Raw genomic sequence first — 24,465 nt, 5'->3', positions numbered from 1 at the left:
GGCTCATATTGAACTTGGCAGGGCTGCCAAGGAAAATGAAGCTGTCATAATAAAAGACATGACCTCTTTAGATATCACTTCTGCTGAGCTTGAACCGGGAAGTGAAACGTTGAGAAGGGTTTTTTCCTTCCTGGAAAGAGTTTGTTTACTGTGCGTATCACCCAAACCAATAAAGTTCAAAATGGCTCAGTCATGAGGAAACTCCTTGGAAATTTTAAATTGATCAGTGTTAGTCACATAGCAACATGTGCATTACCTCACACACACCTTCCATAGATACTAGAGATGCACAGGATCCAAGATCCGGTTCCGGATCCGGCAGGATAATAGGGTTTTTCATAGGATCCGGATCCGGCAGGATCTTTAGCAGTGGACCCGGTATCCGGCAGTTACCTAAAAATCCGGATCTGGTGCATCTCTAGCCTAGGTTTTTCAGTCAGTCTTTCACAACCCCAATTGCTGCATGGAGTGAAAGAACTTTGGAAGTGGCCAGTGCAGGCAGTGTGGCAGTAAGCCAATGAGTCTAAAAAATAGTTGGAGCCAACGTAATAAAAAGGGCCCACGTGTGCGAGTAGGCTATGTGTTTCAACCCTTTCGTAGGATCCGGTATCTGGTTCCGGATCCGGCAGGATCTTAAGCAGTGGATCCGGTATCCGGCAGGATCCTAAAAATCAGGATCCGGTGCATCTCTAATAGATACATTACGGTGAGTTTATAATGATTCTCATTCATCTGGATTGTATCATAGTGTTTTCACACCTGACCATTTTCTGTGTAGGCTATTATGTGAATGCTCCAAAGTGTACCCAGACCCCTCGGAAGTGAAGTAGGCCTACTGTTCTCTCATGAGTCCTGACTAGTTACACTTGTGACAAGGTGTAATCACTTCAGGAGAGCTCTAGTGGACAAGGTGATCAAAAAGAAGACTGACACACCATAAAGGCCTGCTGCTGACAGTTCTTTTCGTAATACACTCACAATATGGACAATAACAGAACCTAGCCCTTTTGCTGTCATATGGAAAGGAGTTGGCCTACAACTGAAGAACTCTTTCAATTGAAAAGACGAAACGTCCAGTGGGCCACAACTACTCTTTTGACTACAGTACGTTGCCGTGACAACCCAGTAAATCCCCTGCCAGCCTCACAGGAGACCAATGTCATAACACCACATTTCTCTCACACACACACTAACTTCCTGTCCTTGTTTCCACTATTGAACTTAAAACCAGAGTTCGAAAGGATAAAGCCAGGGTTTCTGGGAAGACTCGGAGGAACATCAAAGAGCCTGCCACCTGGCATTGCATCAGCAAACACTTGCCTCTTGTCTGGTGTTATAACCGAAGAATCCTTCTCCATGCTTTAAGGAACTTTCATCAAGATATAGACTGTCTAGTGTGTGTGTGTGAGTGTGTGTATGTGTGCGTGTGCGTGTGTGTGAATGTGTGTGTATGTGTGCGAAGGTGGGTGCTGTATATGTGTGCCTATTTATACAGGGATCAATGAGTGAAGTGACCTCATGTCCTATTCTATAAGGCATGATTGCTATGGGCTAGTGTTTCTCAACAGAGACTCTACAGTCCATCTGTATCATGATCTCCTTCAGCAGTCACATGCATCCCCAAACAATGTCAGTTCCACTACAATGCTTGACTTGACAGATGTCTCACTTGTTTACCACCACACATGCTTGACACAATCTAGAGCAAATTTATTTATATCTTGGCCATGGTGTCAAGCATGTGTGGTGGTATGCATGTATGCCATCAACATTGGAAATCTGAATTTCACCTAAAGAAACGTGCATGCCAACATGCACTGTGACTACTGAAGCTGATCATGATACTCTACATAGGATTTCATTCAAGTCTCACACCCCATCTACTTTAGCCAGGTGCAGACTCAAAATGTAGAAGTTCCATGTAAGGCAAGAATGAAACGCACAGCGATGACCTTCCTTTTAATTTCGAGACGTTTCAGGCAAACAGGGCCCCTTCTCAGACACTCTCTACAGGATTTTAACCTGAGGTGTACTGACTTTTGTTAAACGTTGTCAAACGCTAATGGCTGTATTTTTTTTCAGTGAACAACAAATTCAAGCAGCTATATATATTGTTAACAGGTCACTATTGTGTCAAAGTGAAATTTCTTTAATGTTGTCCTATAAAAAGATATAGCCTACTATAGGGACTTACAAATCTGCAAAAATGTGAGGGATGCACTCACTTCTGTGACATACTGTAAGATGAATGACGATCTTCACAGGCTTAGGCATTAGTTTGCTTTGCTTTGTGTGTGTGTGTGTGTGTGTGTGTGTGTGTGTGTGTGTGTGTGTGTGTGTGTGTGTGTGTGTGTGTGTGTGTGTGTGTGTGTGTGTGTGTGTGTGTGTGTGTGTGTGAGAGAGTGTGTGTGTGTTTATCTCTCACCTTCCCTGTGTCATCAACCACAGTGCACCTGTCTCCGTTCACTTTCTTGACCTTCGCTCCAATGGCAACCCCGATATCGGAGTCCACCCAGATGTTGTCCCCCTGAAGTGGACACACACACACACACACACACACACACACACACACACACACACACACACACACACACACACACACACACACACACACACACACACACACACACACACACACACACACACACACACATTTGATTAGTTTATTTGGGAGGACCAATAATTATTGAGAAAACAAGACAGCGCCCCAAACAATTAAAAAAGCAATACTGTATCTTTTACATTATGAAAAGACAAAAAATGTACTGGTCTACAGCATCTTCAAGGATATAAGTGTCAACAAGTGGTGTCTCTTTCTCTCTCACACACGCACACGCAAACACCCACCCACACCCACACCCACACCCACAGCCACACCCACACACATTCCCACCTTAGTATATTTGTGGGGCACTCCCATTGACTTCCATTCATATTAGCCGTAACAGTGGCTAAAAAAAATGCTAAACTGTGGCCAAACCAAAACAATCCCTAAGCTTTACCTGTCAGTGAGGAAATGTTTTTACACTTTTACTTTTACCAATATCAACAAAGCTACCCCAGCAAAAGGGGTCAAAGCATGTGGGGTCCAGGATTTGGGCCCCACATGAAGTGAGGGCCCCACCTTGTTGGTGTGTTCTAATAGCTGTGGCCTCACGAAGGTAGATTGGTGCGGTACACACACGCACACATCCGGACACATGACACCACCCGAAAGGTTGTACAACTGTTATAAATCTGGTCATAGCCTCAACTAAAAAAGTCATTAGTCACAATTAGTCACCAAATGTCCCAACTGTTTTGGAATCCACTTGTATTTCTGACATTGTTTATAATTGTTGTCATAACTCCAATAGCAGTGGCCTCACAAAGGTAGATTGGTGCAGCACACACCCGCACACACCTGCACACATGACACCACCAGAAAGGTTGTACAACTGTTATAAATCTGGTCATAGACTCAACTGAAAAAGTCACTAGTCACAATAAACAGACTTATTATAATTTAATTTGACAAGCGACAACAACAACAACAACAACAACAACAACAACAACAACAACAACAACAACAATAACTCCACTCCCAAGAGGGTTCACAAATCAACATTAAGCGCTATTTGAAATGCAGTCTGAAAGGACTGTCAAGGCCTTGTGAGCAGTGTACCAAAGGAGTATTAAGATCAGAGAATATTAACACTGCAGACAGAAGACATACAACATGTTACAACAACAACAACAATGATGTGGATTCCAAAAAAGTTGGGACACTTGGTATTTTGTGAATAAAAGCAAAATGCTGACATTTTCAGAACATTCAATCCATGTGTAAGATGCTCAATGGTACAAGGTCAACATAGCAACAGTTAAAGTGAGGCAAAAGTAGGCCTATTGTTTTGAGGGAAATATGTGTTCACTTCAAATTCGACCCACGCAACAAATCTCAAAAAAGTTGGGACAGGGCCAAAATAGTTGGATAACTTAATTCTTAAAATAACACAAGGAAGAATATTTTAAAAGGAACTATATTGACTGCCAACATGAATGCACAAATAAAATACCATCACAGAGAGGCTGTGGCACTCAATAGCGAAGATTTTGAGAGAATTACTGATCTATCACACAGGAAGATTGAGTTATTAATATTGCAGGCATATAAGGCCTATTTCCATAATGTAGAGTTCTGTGAAATCATTGCACAAGTTATGAGATCATGACATACCCATCGTCAATAAGCAAACTACAATATGACACTTCAACAATGACAGCTGTTGAAAAAATAACCATAAACACAACACTTGATGCACATGATGCAGACATTAAACAGTGTTGCATGAGGCAAAGCTCATTCTAGATGGACCCAGGAGACATGTGAAACTGTCCTCTGATTACAGAATTGAAAACATTTCATCCTTTTTTTAAATCATGGAGTCATGCACCCTCCAGGTTCTACAGAAAATGAATAGTTTAGCTTGATTTAGTGGCCAGTCTGAAAGACAACATATATGATGGTAAGGGGGTGCAGAGGTGCCTTGGTTATGGTCTTCTTACTCATGCAGGTCATTAAAATGAATGCTTTATGATAGATTACGACTTTAAAGAGCATACATAGCCACCCAGGCATTATATTTTGGAGCACAGCCTTTAGATATGGCTCCATGGCAATGTCAATCTCTACTATGTTCCAACAGTGTGGTTCCATCATAAGAGTAAGCGGGTGACAAAATTGTTTTCTTGGAGTCAGGATTTGACACATTTAGACATAAGCATACCAAGAAGGTAAAAAAGTTGAAGAATATACACCTATCAGTTGCTGCTGAAATCATGTCTCACACATCTAAATATCTATGTTTTGAATACAATCATTCAATCAGTCAAAGTATTTAACTGATTTAGCCTCCTCCCTTGTGTTGTCTTTAGTCTTACCGTATCCAGCACTACAAAAAAATTATAATAATAATAATTGAAAAAAAAACATTTTATTGGCCCTGTCCCAACTTTTTTGGGATTTGATGCAAGGGTGAAATTTTTAAATGATCATAATTACCTCAAAACAATAATTCTGATGTTTTGGGTAGTACTGTACACCATGCTTTCTGAAATTCCCTTATTCAATAATAAATAGGTAATTGCATTTTTCTTGATTGTTCACACACCAAAATGGCTATGACCATGTCCTAATCTGTTTGCTAAAACTCTCTGTAACGTCATAGCAATGTTGTTATGCTGTATTTTACTTTTTCAGGAAATAGTGAATAGGATTTCCGGTGGTTCCCTCTGCATGAACCTGTTACGCTACTAAAAGAGCTGTCTCACCGTATTACACAATGGTTGAAGATTATATGTAGTGAAGGGCTGTCATTACAATGGACTGCCATAAATCTTTGACCTCTCAAAAGTTTGCTGATTTGAATTAAATCAAATTCAAGCTGAAAACAACACGAATTACACTAAAACTACAGATAGACTACTATAGATTAGAGAGTAAATTAACACGGTAATAGGAGTAACACCTAATACTAATGCATGATACCAAAGCCAAGACCATGGAAAAAGCCATAAAAACCACAACACAGAGAAAACACACACACACACACACACACACACACACACACACACACACACACACACACACACACACACACACACACACACACACACACACACACACACACACACGTTACCTTTGTCAAGAGGACCATAATGGCAGGCACTGGTTACTGTCTCGATCCCGATGGACAAGAAGCCATGAAAATATCCCTCAGGTAAAAAAAAAGTAAAAAAATGAGCTGGAGTACAGGCTATACTCCAGGATCAGCGATCTGGTCTAATCTGAGTTTACGTCTCCGTTTCCTCCTTTAGGTAGAGAGCGTAACCTCCACTACTTCTCTCAGGCAGCTACGCGGGCCTTACTCTGGTGCTGTTCCTCAGATTCGTTCCTCCGACACTGGGTGAAGTCGATTTGGGGCATTGGCTGCGTTTTAATACAAATCAATTTTACTGTCTAATCTATGTTGAAGTGGACCGCTCTGGTACTCCCTGACTGCCTGCCTACCTGCTGGAATGGCCAGCGCCCTGACGCCTGGCAACAGGGAAGGCTCTCCACCCTTACTGTTTATGGCCGTTTGACTTTGCCCCTCCAGGCCGACGACGGATGCTGTTCACACTTAATCATGTACGACTGTCTCTCACACAGAGGCTTGTGTTAGACTGTGTGTATAGTGCGAGAGAAAGAGTTGCTGGAGAGGGCACCTACATTAATACATCTCTGAGTGTGATGTACCGAATTTAAGAAACTAAATCAAGGTGAATCAATCAATGACAATCTTTACAGACATATAAGCTAAACCAGTGCTGCTCCCAATATACGCCATAAGATTACCAGCAGAGGTACGAGCAAATTTAATTAAAGCCCCACCAAAACACACACACACACACACACACACACACACACACACACACACACACACACACACACACACACACACACACACACACACACACACACACACACCCATTCAAGCAAACACTTTCTGTTTATGGTGTGATCTTTATCCCTATCCCCCACGCCCCTGTGTAAACGCTGAGATAAGGAGAGATTTCCAGTCATCCCGGCAGGAACATGAACATGAGGCATTACCCATGTACAGAGTGGACAGCCCCAGGCATACACACACGTGCGCACACACACACGCATACACGAAAACACGTCCCCGCTTATTTTGCTTTGTTGTAATCCCAAAACTAAAATATCTTCTCTCTCTCTCTCTCTCTCTCTCTCTCTCTGTCTCTCTCTATCTATCTCTCTCTTTTTTTTAGTGGAGAGTCAGGAGCGGGTAAGACAGAGAGCACCAAGTTGATGCTTCAGTTCCTGGCGGCCGTGAGTGGCCAACACTCCTGGATAGAACAACAGATACTGGAGGCCAACCCTATACTAGAGGGTACGACACCAACAAACACACACACAGGCACAGACGCGCGCACACACTCACACTCACACACACTCTTGTCAGGCATATACTGTGCACACACTGTATGCAAACATACTCTTATTAAACGCACATGACAGCCTGATCTCCAAAAATTCCGTGCTCCTGGACACGGATGTTAAGGACACGAAATCCGTGTCCAGGAGCACGGATTTTGCCAAAATTCCGTGTTCCTGGACACGGAATTGTTTTCCGTGCTCCTGGACACGGAATTGTTTTCCATAATGGGCAGACGGAAATGCTTTCTGTAGGCTATTACCACAGCACTGTGTTAACTCTATCATTAGAAAATACATACCAAATGCTAATCCTAAACATATAATAATAATGCTATAGCAATTTAAGTTGTGCCCTGACCAAAACATTCCCTAACCTTAACCTGTCATTAAAGACATATTTTTGAGAAATACCTTTTCCAGTTGTTTGCTAGGCTATAAAATTCATATAATGAATGAAAGAAAACTAGCTGTGCCCAGACCAAAACCATCCCTAACCCTAACCTGTCAGTAAGAAATGTTGTTTGAGAAAAAATATTTGAAATTAGAAAAATCCTGAGAAAACACAAGACTGTGGAAACATAGAGCTATGGGAGTATAGAGAGAGCACTTCTGTGTGTCCATCACGGAAAATAATTCCGTGTCCAGGGGCACGGAATTTTGGCAAAATCCGTGCTCCTGGACACGGATTTTGTGTCCTTAACATCCGTGTCCAGGAGCACAGAATTTTTGGAGATCATGTTGCACATGAAGTTATACTTATGGACATACTTACTCAGGGTCACAGCCACACACATGCGAGCACACACAAACACACATAAACACACATAAACACACATAAACACACACACACACACACACACACACACACACACACACACACACACACACACACACACACACACACACACACACACACACACACACACACACACACACAGTGCATAGCCAGGTAGCCATGTCTCGTAACAGCTCATTTCCAGGGCAGTATCATTTATTGGCTTGGTTAAATGACTTACAGCTGTTATGGATACTCAGCCAACAGCAACAAAGTTTCCATTCAGTAGGCTACAGTTGCAGCAGTTAATTATTGTTGTTCGATTATCAAATCAAGGGTGGCACTTAAATAAACTTTGGAGAAAGTTTGTGAATTTCAAGTCAAGGTTTCTTAATGCCTTAAGGCCTTGACTACATTACATTACATAAGCATTTAGCAGACGCCTTTTTTCAAAGTGACTTACAAGGAGCAATTTAAACAACAATGGGGTAAGGCACAGTGTACAGTTGCAACACTGCATTGCATTGTCCTACACAGTAAAGAAGAGGATGATGCATTAAAAAAGTAGCACAAAGTAAACAAAGACATCAAGGTGCAGTGTGCAGTTGCAACACTTACAGCATTGTCCAACATAAGGTAACATAAGCAACATTAAATAATAAGAAGGTAACAAGGCATATTGGATAATAAGCAAGACATCTAGACGCAGTGTACAGTTGTAACACTGGCAACAATGTCCAACACAAGGATGAAGCAAAAATAAGTAAAGTATTTAAAAGGATTTTAAAGCTAATTAGGTACATAAAAGATGTTAGGTACATAAGAGATGTTAAAAGCAGTGGCTTAAGGAAAGACATTAGAGACTAATTAGAGACTAAAGCCCTATTCCGACGGGACTAGTTTAATGGGAGGACCTGGGGTAAAGTAATAATAGCCGGGAAATTTAATCGCATCCGAATGCGTAATAAAGTCCGGTAATAATAGCGGAGTATGTCGGGTAAACTTCACCGCAAGTTTTACCTAATGTAAAACGGTCCAGAAGAATAACCTTTGGTAATACTAATCCCGTCCGAATGCGACCCTATGTAAAGATGTCTGGTTATGCACACGAAACGCACAATATATCCAATCCCTCCGGGCTTGCAAACATTACTGCCTTGCAGTAAACTGTTAGTTTTCTTTTAGGGAGTTGTTCCAAGCTGTGTTCGCTGTCAAAATCAGACAGCATGTCAAACGCACTTTCCAAATGAAAGGACACGCATGCAGACGCATTAGTATGGATTTTGATGGGTTAGTAAACCAACAGGCAATTATTAGAATTGTTCCACGGGACCAAAAGCCTCCATGGATGCGCAATAATGTGCTCAAAAATCAATAATATATTGTGGAGTTGGCACACGCGTGAAGACAAATGCTGTCACAATGGTGCGTGATGAGTAACCCCTCCTACTTTCTGTTCGTTTACTGAGATATTTCAATCCAGTCCAAATTGGCCATTTCTTTTACCGACGTCCTGAGATAAAAATCACATTTCCCCATGTCCATACATAAAACTAGTCCTGTCAGAATAGCGCTTTAGACTAAGGAAAGAGGCTAAAAACTAAAGGCCAGAGGGTGAGTAGAATTAGTTATGTTAGAATGTTAAGCAGGGAAGCTTCCTCGGAAGAGGTGAGTCTTCACTAGCTTCTTGAAGGTTGAGAGGGATGACCCTGCTCTTGTAGCAACTGGTAGCTCATTCCACCATTGAGAAACAATGACAGAAAACCGTTTGGACTGGGGTTGTCTTGCGTGAGTGGCAAGGCTAAACGGTTGGTATTGCGCAACGCCCTGATAGGAATATATGGCTTGAGCATATCCTTTAGGTAAGCCGGAGCAGAACCTGCTTTAACTTTGTAAGCAAGGGTCAGTTTGTGTTGAATTCGGGCAGACACTGTTAGCCAATGCAGGTTGACAAAAAGTGGCGTGACATGCACCCTTTTGGGTTGGTTGAACACCAAACTCGCTGCCCCGTTCTGGACCATTACATTAGTAAGGGTCTTATTGCACAGGCTGGAAGACCAATCAAGAGGGAGTTGCAGTAGTCGAGGCGAGAGATGACCAAGGCCTGTACCAGGAGCTGAGTGGCATATTGGGTCAGGTACGATCTGATCTGTTTCATATTGTACAGACAGAAGCGGCATGACCGGACAACCGAGGCTATGTGGTCTGAGAATGATATATGGTCATCAATCATGACACCCAGGTTTCTTGCACACTTGTTTGGGGCTACAGTGGCTGAGCCCATATTGAGTTTGAGATCATGTCAACATGATTCCTTGGCTGGGATCACCAGGAGTTCAGTTTTAGCGAGCTTCACCTGAAGGTGATGTTCCTTCATCGATGTGGATATGTCAGAGGGGCAGGCTGAGATGCATGCAGAGACGATGGAGTCCGCTGGATCGAATGACAGATATAACTGTGTGTCATTAGCATAGCAGTGGTAGGAGAAGCCGTGAGCACAGATGACATGGCCCAGAGAGGTAGTGTATATGGCAAATAGGAGGGTCCCAGCACCGACCCTTGGGGTACCCCTGTGGAGAGGCGATGAGTTGATGACAATTGCCCTTGCCATGACACGTTTAATGACCGCCCGGAGAGGTAGGATTTAACCCAGGAATGAACTGTGCCTGTGATGCCCATGTTTGAGAGTATAGTACGAAGTATGTCGTGGTTGACCGTATCAAAGGCAGCAGATAGGTCCAGTAGGATAAGAGTGGAGGATTTTCCTTCAGCTTTGGCGGAAGCAAATAATCTGTTACTGACAGTAAAGCAGTTTCAGTAGCGTGGCCACTTCTGAAGCCAGACTGCCTTGGGTCAAGTAGGTCATTTTGAGTTAGGAAGTCATTGACCTGTTTTGCAACCGCCCTTTCAACAGCTTTTGATAGGAATGGGAGTAGTGAGACCGGCCGATAGTTTTCAACCTGAGCGGGAGCGTGGGCTTTTTTAGTAGAGGTGTTACCCTTGCCTGTTTAAAGGCAGATGGAAAGACGCCAGAGGAGAGGGAGGTATTCATCACAGATGTAATTTCTGGGACCACTGTTGAGGCTATGGCTTGCAGCAGGGTTGTGGGAACAGGGTTCTGCAGGCAGGTAGTAGGACGGCTACCAGTGATGAGCTTAGATACATCTCCCTCAGAGAGTAGGGTAAATTCAGACAGAGCTGAGCCATGATTACACATATGCTTTTTTTTTAATCAATATTTTTTTCATTCTCAGTAACATGTATATGTGAATATTTTTTAAAGGGGATGTTGTTTATCTGTTTACATATTTTGATCCCATTTTCATGGTATATGGATTGTGACAGGTGCGTTTTAGAAGACTTTAAATATAGGCCTATATCTGTGTACATTATAGGGAGAACTCCATGTCTACACAAGAGGCCCAAATGTGTTTACAAAAATATCCATATCCTAGGGTCCCCATTCAGGAGATTCAGAGTAGGTGAAGTGGCAAAATAGGTGGATTCAGCAATTGAGCGGCACGGACAAAATAAATTGAGACAAACAAACGACATCAGTAGAGTTAGGTGCCATGCTGAGTGGAAGGCACTGGCAGTATTGAATACAATGGACCCACCCTCCCATTTTTATCTTTTATACTTTATCTCTTTTTCATCAATTTAACATCATTGTTTGGTATTGGTATTGTTATTTTGTGTTATTTCGGTCATAGCTGCCCTCCTCGTGTGTTATGAATGTTTGTGGCTCATAACACACGAGGAGGGCAACTGGCTATTACTGAAAAACTACAATAAAAACTATAATTGAAGTTTCAGAATCAAATGTCAGGAGTCATGCTGAAAGCCTGTGGATCAGTGGTGTAGTCTACGTAGAACGCGGGTATACGGAGTACACCCACTTCTAAATTTCAGGGATTTCAGTATACCCACTTAAAATTGATTTATCCATTGTTTTGAATAGGACAAATATATACAGTATACCCACTTCAAAAAATGCTCAAATATACAGTATACCCACCATAAAAAAGTAGACTACACCACTGCTGTGGAGGGCTTTAGAGGGAGTTGGTCACAAGTGGGGGAGTGAATAGCCAGCATCCTTCCAACTCATCATTCCCGATAACACTATAATAAGATAAACTAATATAAATCATCTGTTGACTTGTATTGATTAGTACATCTGCTTTTATCAAAGGGAAAATACTTGGTGTCTACAGCAGGAACCGTACATGGATCTTCCCAGTAATAAATTAATTTAATCCGCAATTGTCTACACGGTAGTTAGGTAAACACCTATCACCAGTTTGGAGCACAAAACAGGCTATGAAGATACAATCCGTCACACACACACACACACACACACACACACACACACACACACACACACACACACACACACACACACACACACACAAACAGAGTGATAGAAACATTATGACACATCATTCAACACACAGTGAATTCTAATGTCGTGTTGGTGTAATTTACCTCCCAATGAAACTAGGTGAAAGGTTCAGATAGTGTGATGATAACGAGTGATGCAGAAAGGAGGGGGGAGTAATCTATGAGTGTGGGCGTGTGTGTGTGTGTGTGTGTGTGTGTGTGTGTGTGTGTGTGTGTGTGTGTGTGTGTGTGTGTGTATGTGTATCTATATGTGTGTGTACACTCCGTACCCAGACTGTGACAATACAAAGGAAATTGATTTTTTTTAAATGTTGGTCCACATTTTAGTCCACTGACAGAGGACTCAGTTCGGTTTGCTTAACCCGTTTTAGGCCGGCTTCACACCAAGGGGGCGAAGCATTGCAGGACGGAGATTTTTTTACCGGCGGAGGCGAAAATACATGGAAACATATCTGTCCTTCCACATCAACCGGCGGTAGTCAGGCATCAGCGGAGCAGGAGCTGGCTCCACTCCACGCTGCATTTGGAAAATAGAACTCCAGCGGATTTTGGACGGCACCGACCGGCAGTGTCCCATTCAAATGAATGACATAGCACACTAGCTTTGGCTGTGGGGGGGATTTTGAACTGGACTGGCCGCGCACGCCGACACTGTCGGTGTGAAAGGCCGAGTAGAACACACCGGCCGAAACTAAGCAGAAAGACCACGTCTTGATGCCGTTCCGCCACGCTTTAGTGTGCAGCCGGCCTTAGCCTGATGACTCGTACTGTATGTTGTTTGACCTTTGGTGCCTGGAGACTAGGGGTGGGCATAGATACATTTTTTTAATCTAGATTAATCTCACTGTAATTCTGAAATTAATCTAGATTAATCTAGATTAATCTATATCAAAATGGCTCATTCAGAAATGGCGCGCTAGCGAAATAATGCCGAAAAAAAACCTTTTTTTTCCAAAATGCATCTCATCTTCAAAAAATGGTCATGTTGATACTTGGTGATGAAAAAAAAGCGCACTGCAATATGTGCAAAGTGTGTCCAATAGGAAGCATTTACAGTTATAAGATACTAAAATTTCAAAATGAACGGCGCTATAGAGGCAAATACAGATAAATCTATCAAACAATTAGGCTATTTAAACAAAATGACCTCAACAATTCAGCATTTCTGAGAGAGAGAGAGAGAGAGAGAGAGAGAGAGAGAGAGAGAAAGAGAGAGAGAGAGAGAGAGAGAGAGAGAGAGAGAATCTGCCACTGACTGTTAAAAAGAACAGCGGCTCCTTTAAGAGAGGGCCACCACTACTGGAGACACATACACTGCATCCAGGCTCTTGAGATTTTAGCTTTTTTAATAAGAATATGGGTATGTTACAGCTGAATGAACACATTCTAATGCAAGATGAGGGTCTTAGTGCAACTCATTTCATGTTTTTATGTGCATCAGAGGCTAAGATATTTAGGTTTTTACAGGCTGAGGGCAACTTTCCCAACAAGTGCTTGGGCGTTTTTTTTGCAGGTTCTTTAAGCATCAATGGTTTAAAGGGGACATGTGAAAATGCCCTAAAACGCTCAGCGAGCTCAGAAAATGTCTTTTTATGGTCACTGTGATATAATATGCTCCCCATAATAGATCTAACCATAACAGCCGTGTCCTGTCCTGACCTACCCTACACCGACATGTTACATCTAGCAGCAGAAGCAGACAGGCCCAATCTGATAAATAGACGTATCGATACCATACCTTTCCCTGCATCTGACTACCATCAACCACACCCAAGATAATGATTCACAGGAAAACTTTTGAGAAATGTTGAGCAAAGTTCAACAAAGACGCTTTTGCACACCTAGTTGGGCAGGTGCGTAGGATATTATGCCAGTGGGGTCCCAAGTGTAAAGAAATCCCGCACACTGTCCATTCCACCAACAAACTTTAATACAACATTTCGGACATCCGACCCTCTTCAGGTAAGAAGAAGGCCTGAAGAAGGTCGGATGACCGAAACGTTGTATTAAAGTTTGTAGGTGGAATGGACAGTGTGCAGGATTTCTTTACACTTAAATGTTGCTAAGTAACATAACGATGGGCTATTCATTTTTCTGATTAAAAAGTTGTCTGCTGCTAATACAAGTTCTCTTGATAAAGAACTGTTATGTAATAAAGAGTCTAACCAATATCTTATCTCATCATTGCTCAGACACATTGCTCAAAAGTAGTCCAGCGCATCATCAACTTCACTACTCTATTGCACCAATAGGACTGCATTGCACTCATTTACCTTTGCCCCTCCAATAGTGCTCATCTTAGATAGGCAATAATGCACAAAGGCCACAGTGCCATTGTCTTTGGAATCAATATAATATTGATCTATCTGTCTGTACACAATGGCCCAATGGTATCATTACTACATGTGTGTCAGTTACTGAACACAGGCTCACACATTCCAGTCACATGTGACATCTCAAGTCAAGTGCACTTTAGGGTCAAATGCTTATACAGGCTAACAACATTTCGGTCACTCAGACCTTCTTCAGATTCACCTGATGAAGGTCTGAATGACCGAACCGTTAGTACAAGAATAGGCCTAATGGACAATGGGCAGAATATTTGGCCTCTACTTTGAAGTGTTACATTTTCATTTTATTTTATTTTACCTTTATATAACCAGGGAACAAAATCACATTGAGATAAAAATCTCAAGTGAGCCCAAGGCAGCAGCAACACATTACATTCTTAGAGACAAGACACAGACAAAGCAGAAAGGATTAATAGGTGTAGATAGAGTGCACAATAAGAATTAAAATCGTCCTATGGTGAGTTGGTTGGAGAGAGAGAGAGAGAGAGAGAGAGAGATATCGGTTGGAGAGAGAGAGAGCGAGAGAGAGAGAGAGAGAGAGATATCGGTTGGAGAGAGAGAGAGCGAGAGAGAGAGAGAGAGAGAGAGAGAGAGAGAGATACGTAGAGAGAGAGAGAGAGAGAGATATCGAGATCACAGCTTCTCAGCTTTTCTGCAAAATGTCGTCATTCATCCCTTGCTCTCGTTCACCCAACACATCACATCAACCATGAACATGAATCTTCACTTATTACATCACAAAATAATCAAAAGCTTCATATTCAACTTCTTTCACTTTTCCATATTTAACATCAAGACCTGCAAGGGTTGCCGGTTCGCTTCCCGCCTGCCAGGTTGGTGAGGGAGTAACCAGTGTTCTCTGTAAGTACCATTATTATTCTGCACTATCCTATCTGCACATGCGCACCACGCAAGGCTGCACGATCCACTATGCGCATGTGCGATACGATTCGTGGAGCAATGTTGCCCTTCGTTTCACAAAAAGCAGATCTGTAAGTGTTGTTTCGCTAAAAGTCCCAAAGATTTGTTTTATTCAGGTAGCCGAGGCTACATGACATTTTTTTTGTGGTTTATTGATACACCACGTAATGTTATATGTGGGAAATCCTCGTAATATTACAATGGCGCCGGTGGTGTCGGTCTAAAGAAAATACCTAGTCATTTTTTGGGTTTATTAAAGTTAAAGATTACGGGACACTGACGAGGCCGTCTGTCAAAGATAACCGAGGCCTATTGAACAGACATGAAGTGCGTTTTGACAGATAGGCTACAGTTCACAATAAAGATGGAATTAATCATAGACTTTCAGGGTCCTTACAGGTCGGCTTTCAGGGAAACGAAGGGCGACAATGCTCCACGAATCGTGTCGCACATTCGCAGAGCGGATAGGGCAGCCTTGCGTGGTGCACATGTGCAGATAGGATAGTGCAGAATAATAATGGTGTAAACTTACACATTCTCCATTATCCTCCTCCATAAGACGACCCACTGTCCCACCGCACTGCTCCTGGGCAGGGCCGTAACCAGACATTTTCAAATACCAAGGTCAAATACTGCGTGCTGTACTGCACACTGTACATTTAGAATGCTTGAAACACTTCAAACAAACTCTTAAGTTTGTTTTCATTAATCAATGCCTGGAGGATGGGTGTGGTGTATAGAGATTGAATTGATCATTGTTGATCATATATCAATTTTCGTAAAATTTTACATTAGGCCTACAGAAAAAAATATATACAGAGGACATGACCTCTGTGTCCTCAGTGGTAGTTACGGCCATGCTCCTGGGGTGCCGTTTGGAGCTATCCCTCTTCAACCGTATCACCCCTCTCACTCTCGTAGCGACAGCGAGCATTGCCCAGCCACGAAAAATGAGACTATCTCGTGACGGCACTACAAGGCTTACAGTTGACTTTTTCGCGAGACTGGGCTCCCCTCTTGCACGGCCGACGTATAAATCAGGCACGGCTTAACCACAGTGCCCAGGGGTAGGCCTAGGCCTACCAACCATTTACAGACGGATGGGGGGCAGACTGCAGCGCTTAACTGTCAAAATAGCCCAGAATAGTTCACTTTGGTATGCAAGCATGGAAATTGGCACAGATGTTCATTAGAATGTACTCTATCAGGTCAGGGCGTTGGCCACGCACAAATCCAAGATGGCCGCCATTTTTCAAGACACTTCTAAATAAGTCTAAGAATAGTTAAGGGTTTTACTGTTACGAAAGTGACAAAAGCACCAAACTTTGCATGTTGTTTCTTTAGGGTATATGCTGTAATTCTAGCCTAGGAGCCATCGGGAAAAAAACGTTCTACTATGTCATATACAATATGTCATGTTGTGTAATGCATTACATTGTTATTACATGACATTATACTTAGCTGACAATGTTAAGTAAGGGTTAACGTTCGGCGAGAAGGTCGCTACCGTGGAATAGCAGCACGACAGAGAGAATCTTTAGACCCCGACGCGGAGCGGAGGGGTCTTGTTCTCTCTGAAGTGCTGCTATTCCACAAAGCGACCGACTCGCCGAAAGTTAACCCGCTTATTATATGGATATACTTAAATGATTTACACATGCGGGGACATTTCTTTAGACCTATTTAATGTTAAGATTGTTGCTGCGCAAAACAAAACAGAGCCGTTGTGGAACACCGCTAGGCAACAGCTAGGTAGGCTAGCCAGGACAGGTGTTGTCTATCACAGCAGCTGATTAGAGTGACAAAAGACGTACCGGACCCCCTGCGGAGTGATATGAAACATTCGCTTTAGCCACTGACTTGTATACAAGCCAGTGGCTTTAGCAGTGAACGTCTTGTTGCCATTGACAGCGGTGGCCAGGACAACGGGTGCTGTCTATCACAGCAGCTGATTAGAGTCTTGTTGAAAAGTCGCTTTAGCAGTGAAAAGTCTTGTTGCCATTGACAGCGGTCTGTTATAGACCAACCCGTCCGTTATCGAAAAATAACAGACGTCCGAACGTTGGGGAGCCCCGTTGAAATGAATGGAGCATTCGACAGATGACGTCACAATCATATAATAATATAGTCCCAAACACAGCAGAGATGAAGCAAGGGCAGTTGTAGCCTGCTTGACAGATTGATGAAACTACAAAAATGTACATAGTGTGAAAGTATGGGTGAGTCTGTGCTTACATGCTTGACAGCAAATGTAACATTTTGAACGATTTGAGAAGATTCTTGGTTTGAATTAAAATGAGCATTTCCCACTCTAAAACTATGGTGAGAATAGACTGCTGCTAATGGTTGCTCAGCTGAATGGGGAAGTGTCAGTGCAAGATTATGTCCAAGGTAGCAGGTTCTCCATCCTCTAATTTCCTTAACAGATATTTTTATTTGTATGAGAGAGGGTAAAGGACAGGACCTCTCCATATGTATGAAGAACCCATAAGATCACCTTCAGTCATCTTTAGAATGGCATTACAGATTACTCAATATACATGTATGCCACAGCATGTCTTCAGTTCAAATTAATTGGAAATGATTTCTAAGTAGGTGTTGAGTAAGTAGGCAGAGGTAAATTGTTTTTTCAAGTCCTCACCTAGTACTTGTGTCACAAGTTGTATTACAGTTAGCTCAGTAATCATTGAGTACTTCAATTGTTACTTCAAAACTGACAGCTGATGGACAACATGTACCATAGGTCTTTGCCACCCTTACCCATAGGAGAAATATCTATATAAAACAACAGTTCTCATATGGTATATGCTATAAAAGTAAATCATTACCGGTGCTCATTACTCATTTCCTTGATATGCAAGGCACACAAATAGTCTGGGAGGAAGGATAGTCTACCATAGATTTTGAGTGGTAATAGTAACACAACTCATTCCCACTACACCATTTTGCATCATATTGTACATGACCTCAGAATTCTCCACATGTTTCAGTTCTACTATGCAGGTGTACAACAGTACAGTGCAGTGCAGTACAGTACAGTACAGTACCATACAGTATGGTGTAGTATAGTAAAGTACAGCATAGTAGAGTACAGTATAGTACAGTCGCAAGCAGTACGGTGCAGTACAGTACAATAGCATACAGTACTGTGCAGTACAGTACAGTGCATTACAGTACAGTATAGTATGGTACAGTAGAGTACAGTACAGTACAGTATGGTATATCACATTACAGTACAGTACAGTAAAATACAGTACGGTGCAGTAGAGTACAGTACAGTACAGTACAGTACGGTATATCACATTACAGTAGAGTACAGTACAGTACAGTCGCATGCAGTACGATGCAGTAACTTACAGTACAATAGCATACAGTACGGTACAGTACAGTGCAGCACAGTACAGTAGCATACAGTACGGTACAGTAGAGTATAGTACAGTACCGTATGGTACACATTACAGTACAGTACAGAGTACAGTACGGTGCAGTAGAGTATATCACATTACAGTACAGTAGAGTAGAGTACAGTACAGTACAGTAGCATAGGCTACGGCACGGAGTAGAGTACAGTACGGTACGGTATATCACATTACAGTACAGTACACAGTACAGTACAGTATAGCAGAGTACAACGTGGCCAACGCCCTTAGCTGAAAGAGTACATTCTAATGAACCTCTAATTTATATGCTTGCATACCAAATTGAACTATTTTTGTCCTTTTTTGCTCCGCTATGGGCAGTGGCACCACACAAACTTTTTTATTGTTCACATGGAGGCACCCACGAGGTATAGTGCCAGAAGGCATGGGTGCAATTTTAGGTCTGGATGTTGAGGATGTGATGTCGTGCCGAAAAGCGAGTCCCTGCCAGAACACGAGTGCCTTCATTGAAACCAATGGAAACCAATGACCAATTTTTCAGATATTTTTTACCCATTTTTGCAGACAAATCCGACACAATTTAAGATGGAAAGCCTATCAATAAAGCATCTACATTCCTTCTGGAAGTATTACAAAGAGCTGGTTACAATTTCAGTATTATTTCCATTAAAGAATCGAAGAATAGCCTATATTGTCATAACAAATGTTACAGTTTCATTCAAATATCTCATATTAAGTGGAGGACGAGTAATGTTTCATAAGCATATTTTAAGTTAATAAATTATGTAATTCATTCTGCAAAAAATAGTATAATTTTCTCTCAAAAAATGTCATTGGTTTCATTCAATGAGGGCACCCGTGTTCTGGCAGGGACTCGCTTTTCGGCACAACAGGAACATGTCCATACCACGTTTGAGATAACCCTAGCTTGACCCCACCACTTTTTCACATATAATGCAAAAATATCATACCCGGAGAATTTGCCATATTAAGAGAAGCAGTCAGTCTCAAAATCACATTTTTGATACCCAAGCGCTTTCAAGTAGGCTAACCTAAAACCTGAAAAAGAATGGGCAAAACGAGCTAGCCTTAAAGCGATGGTTCGGAGTAGAATCACCCTAATGCCATTTGAACCGTGACACCCATCCACCTTTACACCCGAAGTGTTTTCTGCCGCAGACTTACATCAACAGAGTTGCCGTGTTATTCGATGTTTATTCCGGTTAGCTTGACTCAAGCGCATATGGATACTGGGCACCGTCTCCAAACTTTCCCCACAAAAATAACATGTCATTACACCAAACTTCTGCAGTAGCACAAATATGGTCTGTACTCACGAAACGAAGCATTTGGAAGTTTGGAAATAGTCCAGGAGTTTAGTATTATCAACACAAGCTGAATAGCTTCTCTGCTGCTAAAGCTGAGCCAACGTTACTTCCGTCATATGAGACAAGCCCGTAAAAGTCTTCAACAAACTTCCAGACGAGAGTGTTAAAAAAAGTTTTCACTGAATTGTGATTAAGGCTTATATTTTCAAGGCAATACTTAAAAGATATTTCAAATCTTACCTACTATCAATTAGACAAGGATTTTCGTTATCAATACTGATGCTGAATTCACTTTTCATTGTGCATATTATGAGCTTCGTTGAGGACTCTTACATGCTTGTCTTAGATGACGGAAGTAACGTTGGCGCAGCTTTAGCAGCAGAGAAGCTATTCGGCTTGTGTTGATAATAATAAACTCCTGGACTATTTCCAAACTTCCAAATGCTTCGTTTCGTGAGTACAGACCATATTTGTGCTACTGCAGAAGTTTGGTGTCATGACATGTTATTTTTGTGGGGAAAGTTTGGAGACGGTGCCCAGTATCCATATGCGCTTGAGTCAAGCTAACCGGAATAAACATCGAATAACACGGCAACTCTGTTGATGTAAGCCTGCGGCAGAAAACACTTCGGGTGTAAAGGTGGATGGGTGTCACGGTTCAAATGGCATTAGGGTGATTCTACTCCGAACCATCGCTTTAACACTTGGTCTAATCGGTTAGGCATTTTAAATGAACTGCAGTTTTTTAACCATGCAAATAATACAGTCCTTTGTTGTTTTTCTTATAAAAACCGCTGTTCATTTAAAAGTATAGGCTACTAGTTATTTTGTAGTGGGACGCGTGTGTGTCCTCCTACCTAACTATTATTGTCTGCGTGTCGTTCTTCTGGAACCTGTGGCACTTGCTGGTTCTGTCTACACGGGTGCCTTTGAGGGAAAGGCAAGACTGCGGAAACAAACACGCATGTGCAGAAAATCATGGCGGCGCCCGTGATGGAGTGTTGACAGTTTATGCTTACTCACGCATTCTGTAGAAAACAAGCATTAATCTTCTTGTTCGCACTTTGATGATACATTAAACATGTCTGCAACGGAGGAAGATACGGAGTTGCGGGATCTTTTAATTCAAAATCTAGAAAACAGCGGAGTTCTCAACAAAATCAAGGTAGCTCAAGCGTTACTTCGGAAATGTTGATAGCATCAGTTGCTTTTGAACTGACGCAGTTGGTCGGTGTTACATGCTGGATTATGTACTACCAATATTTTTTGACTATATTTACATGTGCGGTATCTTTCTAAGTGCCTCAGTGCGACTATGCATGTAGGCTACACTACGGACGTGGACTGTTTGCTACAAATTAGCTGAATGCCTGGACTCACTCATGATAATGCACTAACTGTTAGCATGGAACTCACGTAGATTTTACTAAACTCTTTGGAAGCCCACATTGTTGACTGACTGGTCTGTGTTTATGTTTTGTGGGAACTGTATACTTGTGTCTATTAGATAGCATGGTAGCATGGCGAAGCAAGAAAGCCCAAGACAGTTGTAAACATTAGTGGGACGCTAGCACACGTTTTGTTTACATTCAGGTCATCACCTGTGGATGTGCCTACTGTCAATGGCAACGCGTGGACGACGGTTTTTGGCACCGGTATTTGCGGGAAAAAAATCTTGCTGTCAAAGATACCCAGCCAGCCACTGCCTTTGCTGTTCGTACTACCTTTATGCTGAGGCTCGTGTGTTAGGCTAGTTATTCACATCATATGTTTCACAAAACACAATACGTGTTCATAATGTTCAACGAAAGCTGATTTCAGATAAGAACTTGAAAGCGGGGAAAGGAATCTATAGGACCACTCCAGACCTAAGTTCAGAGGCGATTCCTCTTTGAGTACAAGGGAGGCGCCGCCTCCTGTCCAAAATCACGGAGAATAGTATGTAAACTAATGCTTTACACAACTTAATAACATTGCTATTTCAGACCCAGCTCCATAGAAAATGCATGTGCTCAACTTAGAGTTGAAACCAATCTGTTATTTATAATTATAATTTATAATATATAAAATATAATATAATTTATATTTATAATATTATAAGATCCCGAGGCTCGCACGAGTTTTTTTCCGCTCATGACAACGCAAGCGAGTCGAGTCTCAATGGACTTCAATGGCATGTGGGATTGTACGATTTTTCAATGGCAAAATGCTAAACGGTCATTGGCTATTGCCGTGAAATTTTTTTGATTTTGAGACTGAGCCTCACTGGGAGTGAATGGAGAAGAGAGAGGAGGCGGGGGGGGGGGGGGGGGGGGGGGGGGGGGGGGGGGGGGGGGAGGGGGGGGGGGAGGGGGGGGGGACCGGAGACTGGAGCTCCGACTTGTGATTGGGTGAACCCCGTGTCAGTAGGCTACAGTAGTTGATTTCATTTCGAAATGCGGATATGTTATTAATTTGACTGAGAAGTTTCATCGTGGTAACTAGTGGGGAAGCTATTCATTGCGGTGTACTCCAGTTTTGTGTACATATTCTTGTAAACCTAGTGACACTTGTGTTGCGAATAAAGTCTTAATAGTGGCATGTCCTTATCCTTTTTAATCTCCCAATTCAAAAGTTGAAGTTGCCTACTTTTCGTTAGGGCTAGCTTGCAAGAAAGCTAGAGAGCTATGCAAAATGCCAAGCATTGTGGATTAAATTCTGGCGAATTCCAGTCGTCCTTATGAGGAGAAAATGAATATCAAGGAGCAGAGCAGAGCACTGCCTAATATTGACTTGGTGAAAAAGGTAGGGAAGAACAACCGTTTCTTTTGAGCTTTCGTGGTGTCTTATCAACTGGTTAACTGCCAAGTCCCGTGAGTGGCGAGTCCTTGTTTCCTACTGTGTTGGCAATGTCTGGTAAATAATTAAAGATTTTGCGACCTCTAGTGGTAAGTTAAGCCGTGCACCCAGTAATGAACAAAGACAACGAAGGCAAACTAAATCACATCATTATGTGGCGGAGGAAGGCCTAATGATAATAATAATAATAATAAAAACATTTCCCTATGAATAGGCTACAAGGGGGATAATGATTAATGATTAACAAATTTGTTTCAACAAGAGTCCTTTAGTGTGTGAGGCCATATGTGGCTCAGGACCAATGTAAGATGTGTGTCAAAATCCCTCCCCCCCCCCCCCCCCCCCCCCCCCCCCCTTTATTTTTGCGTTCTGGACATATTGTAATTGAACAGCCTCCCCTGTTTGACAGACTACCAGCCGCCACTATAGTTGACTAATCTCACTAGAACTACCCAAATCTGTTTCAGTTAAAGCCTCCAGGAATTTGTGGTGTACCAGCTTACTATTGATACTACCGGCAGACCTGTTCACGCTGCAGCCACGTTTGAATACCCTCAGTCACCAAACTAAAACCCCCTCACCATGCTTATTATGTTTGACCCGTAGACATAGAGTATGCTCTATTGGTTTCAAGTTGTTTTGGACCCTGGAAGTACCGAGAAGCAAAGTATTTTTTCACAGACAATGAGATGACAAAGGCTGTTCTGCAGGAGAAAGACCACCCTAGCTGTCTGTCCGCAATTAGCGTGGCATTATAAATTGGTCCACAGTCAATATCACTACTTCGACATGGATTCTATTTACTAAGTGTTTAGGTAGGATTCTGCCCGAGAAAGCCATCTAAGTGAAACTAGTCATGGACAGTGAATATGTGTGTGTGTAGATATCCTGTACATGTGTGACACTTGTATGAGTTGTGTGATACATGCAGTGTGAGATGACGCTGCAAAAGTCAGTTTAGTCCAGGGGTGAAAGCAGACGGGTGCGCACAGGTGCGTAGCACCAGTATAAAATGTAAGTTACAGCTGGTGCGCAGTACCGGTAAGAAAGTAGGTTTAGTGCTTCACAAAAACCCACATTTTAAAACAGTAAGGTCTGCTATTTCAGTAGAAAACACATACAGTCACACTAAGCCATTTGAGACAAGTGACCTCCTATGAAGAGACACCCAAAATTGCAATAGGCCTACAGTGACATATATCTGTTAGTGCACATGTTTATTTTGTTTGTTTATTGATTGCTTGTGATTGGTGGTGACGGGAACCGGTAAGAAATGAAAACTACTTTCACCTCTGATCTAGTCAGTCAGTCCGAATGCACAAGAGAGAGAAAGTCTGACTTCAGTTGTTTGTAAGGCATTGTGTGTGTGTGTGTGTGTGTGTGTGTGTGTGTGTGTGTGTGTGTGTGTGTGTGTGTGCGTGTGTGTGTGTGTGTGTGCGTGTGTGCGTGCGTGCGTGCGTGCGTGCGTGCGTGCGTGCGTGCG

The 24,465-nt window shown here is 42.3% G+C and overlaps 2 protein-coding genes across 5 annotated transcripts in view; one reads left to right on the top strand and one right to left on the bottom strand.

The window, feature by feature from the left end:
- The window catches only part of myo7bb (myosin VIIBb), a 61,265-nt gene extending 55,503 nt beyond the window's left edge, over nucleotides 1-5,762 (bottom strand). The window contains exons 1-2 of the mRNA XM_063222469.1: nucleotides 5,682-5,762; nucleotides 2,426-2,527 (exon numbers count right to left, since the gene is read on the bottom strand). Of these exons, the coding sequence (XP_063078539.1) occupies nucleotides 2,426-2,527; nucleotides 5,682-5,699 (120 nt within the window). The 5' untranslated portion in view covers nucleotides 5,700-5,762. The remainder of the gene's footprint in view (nucleotides 1-2,425; nucleotides 2,528-5,681) is intronic.
- Nucleotides 5,763-21,067: 15,305 nt separating this feature from the next.
- cep43 (centrosomal protein 43) overlaps nucleotides 21,068-24,465 on the top strand; it is a 39,612-nt gene continuing 36,214 nt past the window's right edge. For 3 of the 4 annotated variants that reach the window (XM_063223405.1, XM_063223407.1, XM_063223406.1), the window contains exon 1: nucleotides 21,098-21,309. In XM_063223405.1, coding sequence (XP_063079475.1) covers nucleotides 21,226-21,309 — 84 coding nt within the window. In that variant the 5' untranslated portion in view covers nucleotides 21,098-21,225. Of the gene's footprint in view, nucleotides 21,310-24,465 lie in introns of all 4 variants that reach the window. The other variant, XM_063223404.1, reaches the window with a different exon arrangement.

The sequence above is a fragment of the Engraulis encrasicolus genome, chromosome 18 (genome assembly GCF_034702125.1).
Source record: "Engraulis encrasicolus isolate BLACKSEA-1 chromosome 18, IST_EnEncr_1.0, whole genome shotgun sequence".
Classification (NCBI taxonomy): domain Eukaryota; kingdom Metazoa; phylum Chordata; class Actinopteri; order Clupeiformes; family Engraulidae; genus Engraulis; species Engraulis encrasicolus.
This window is presented reverse-complemented; position numbering and strand designations above follow the sequence as displayed.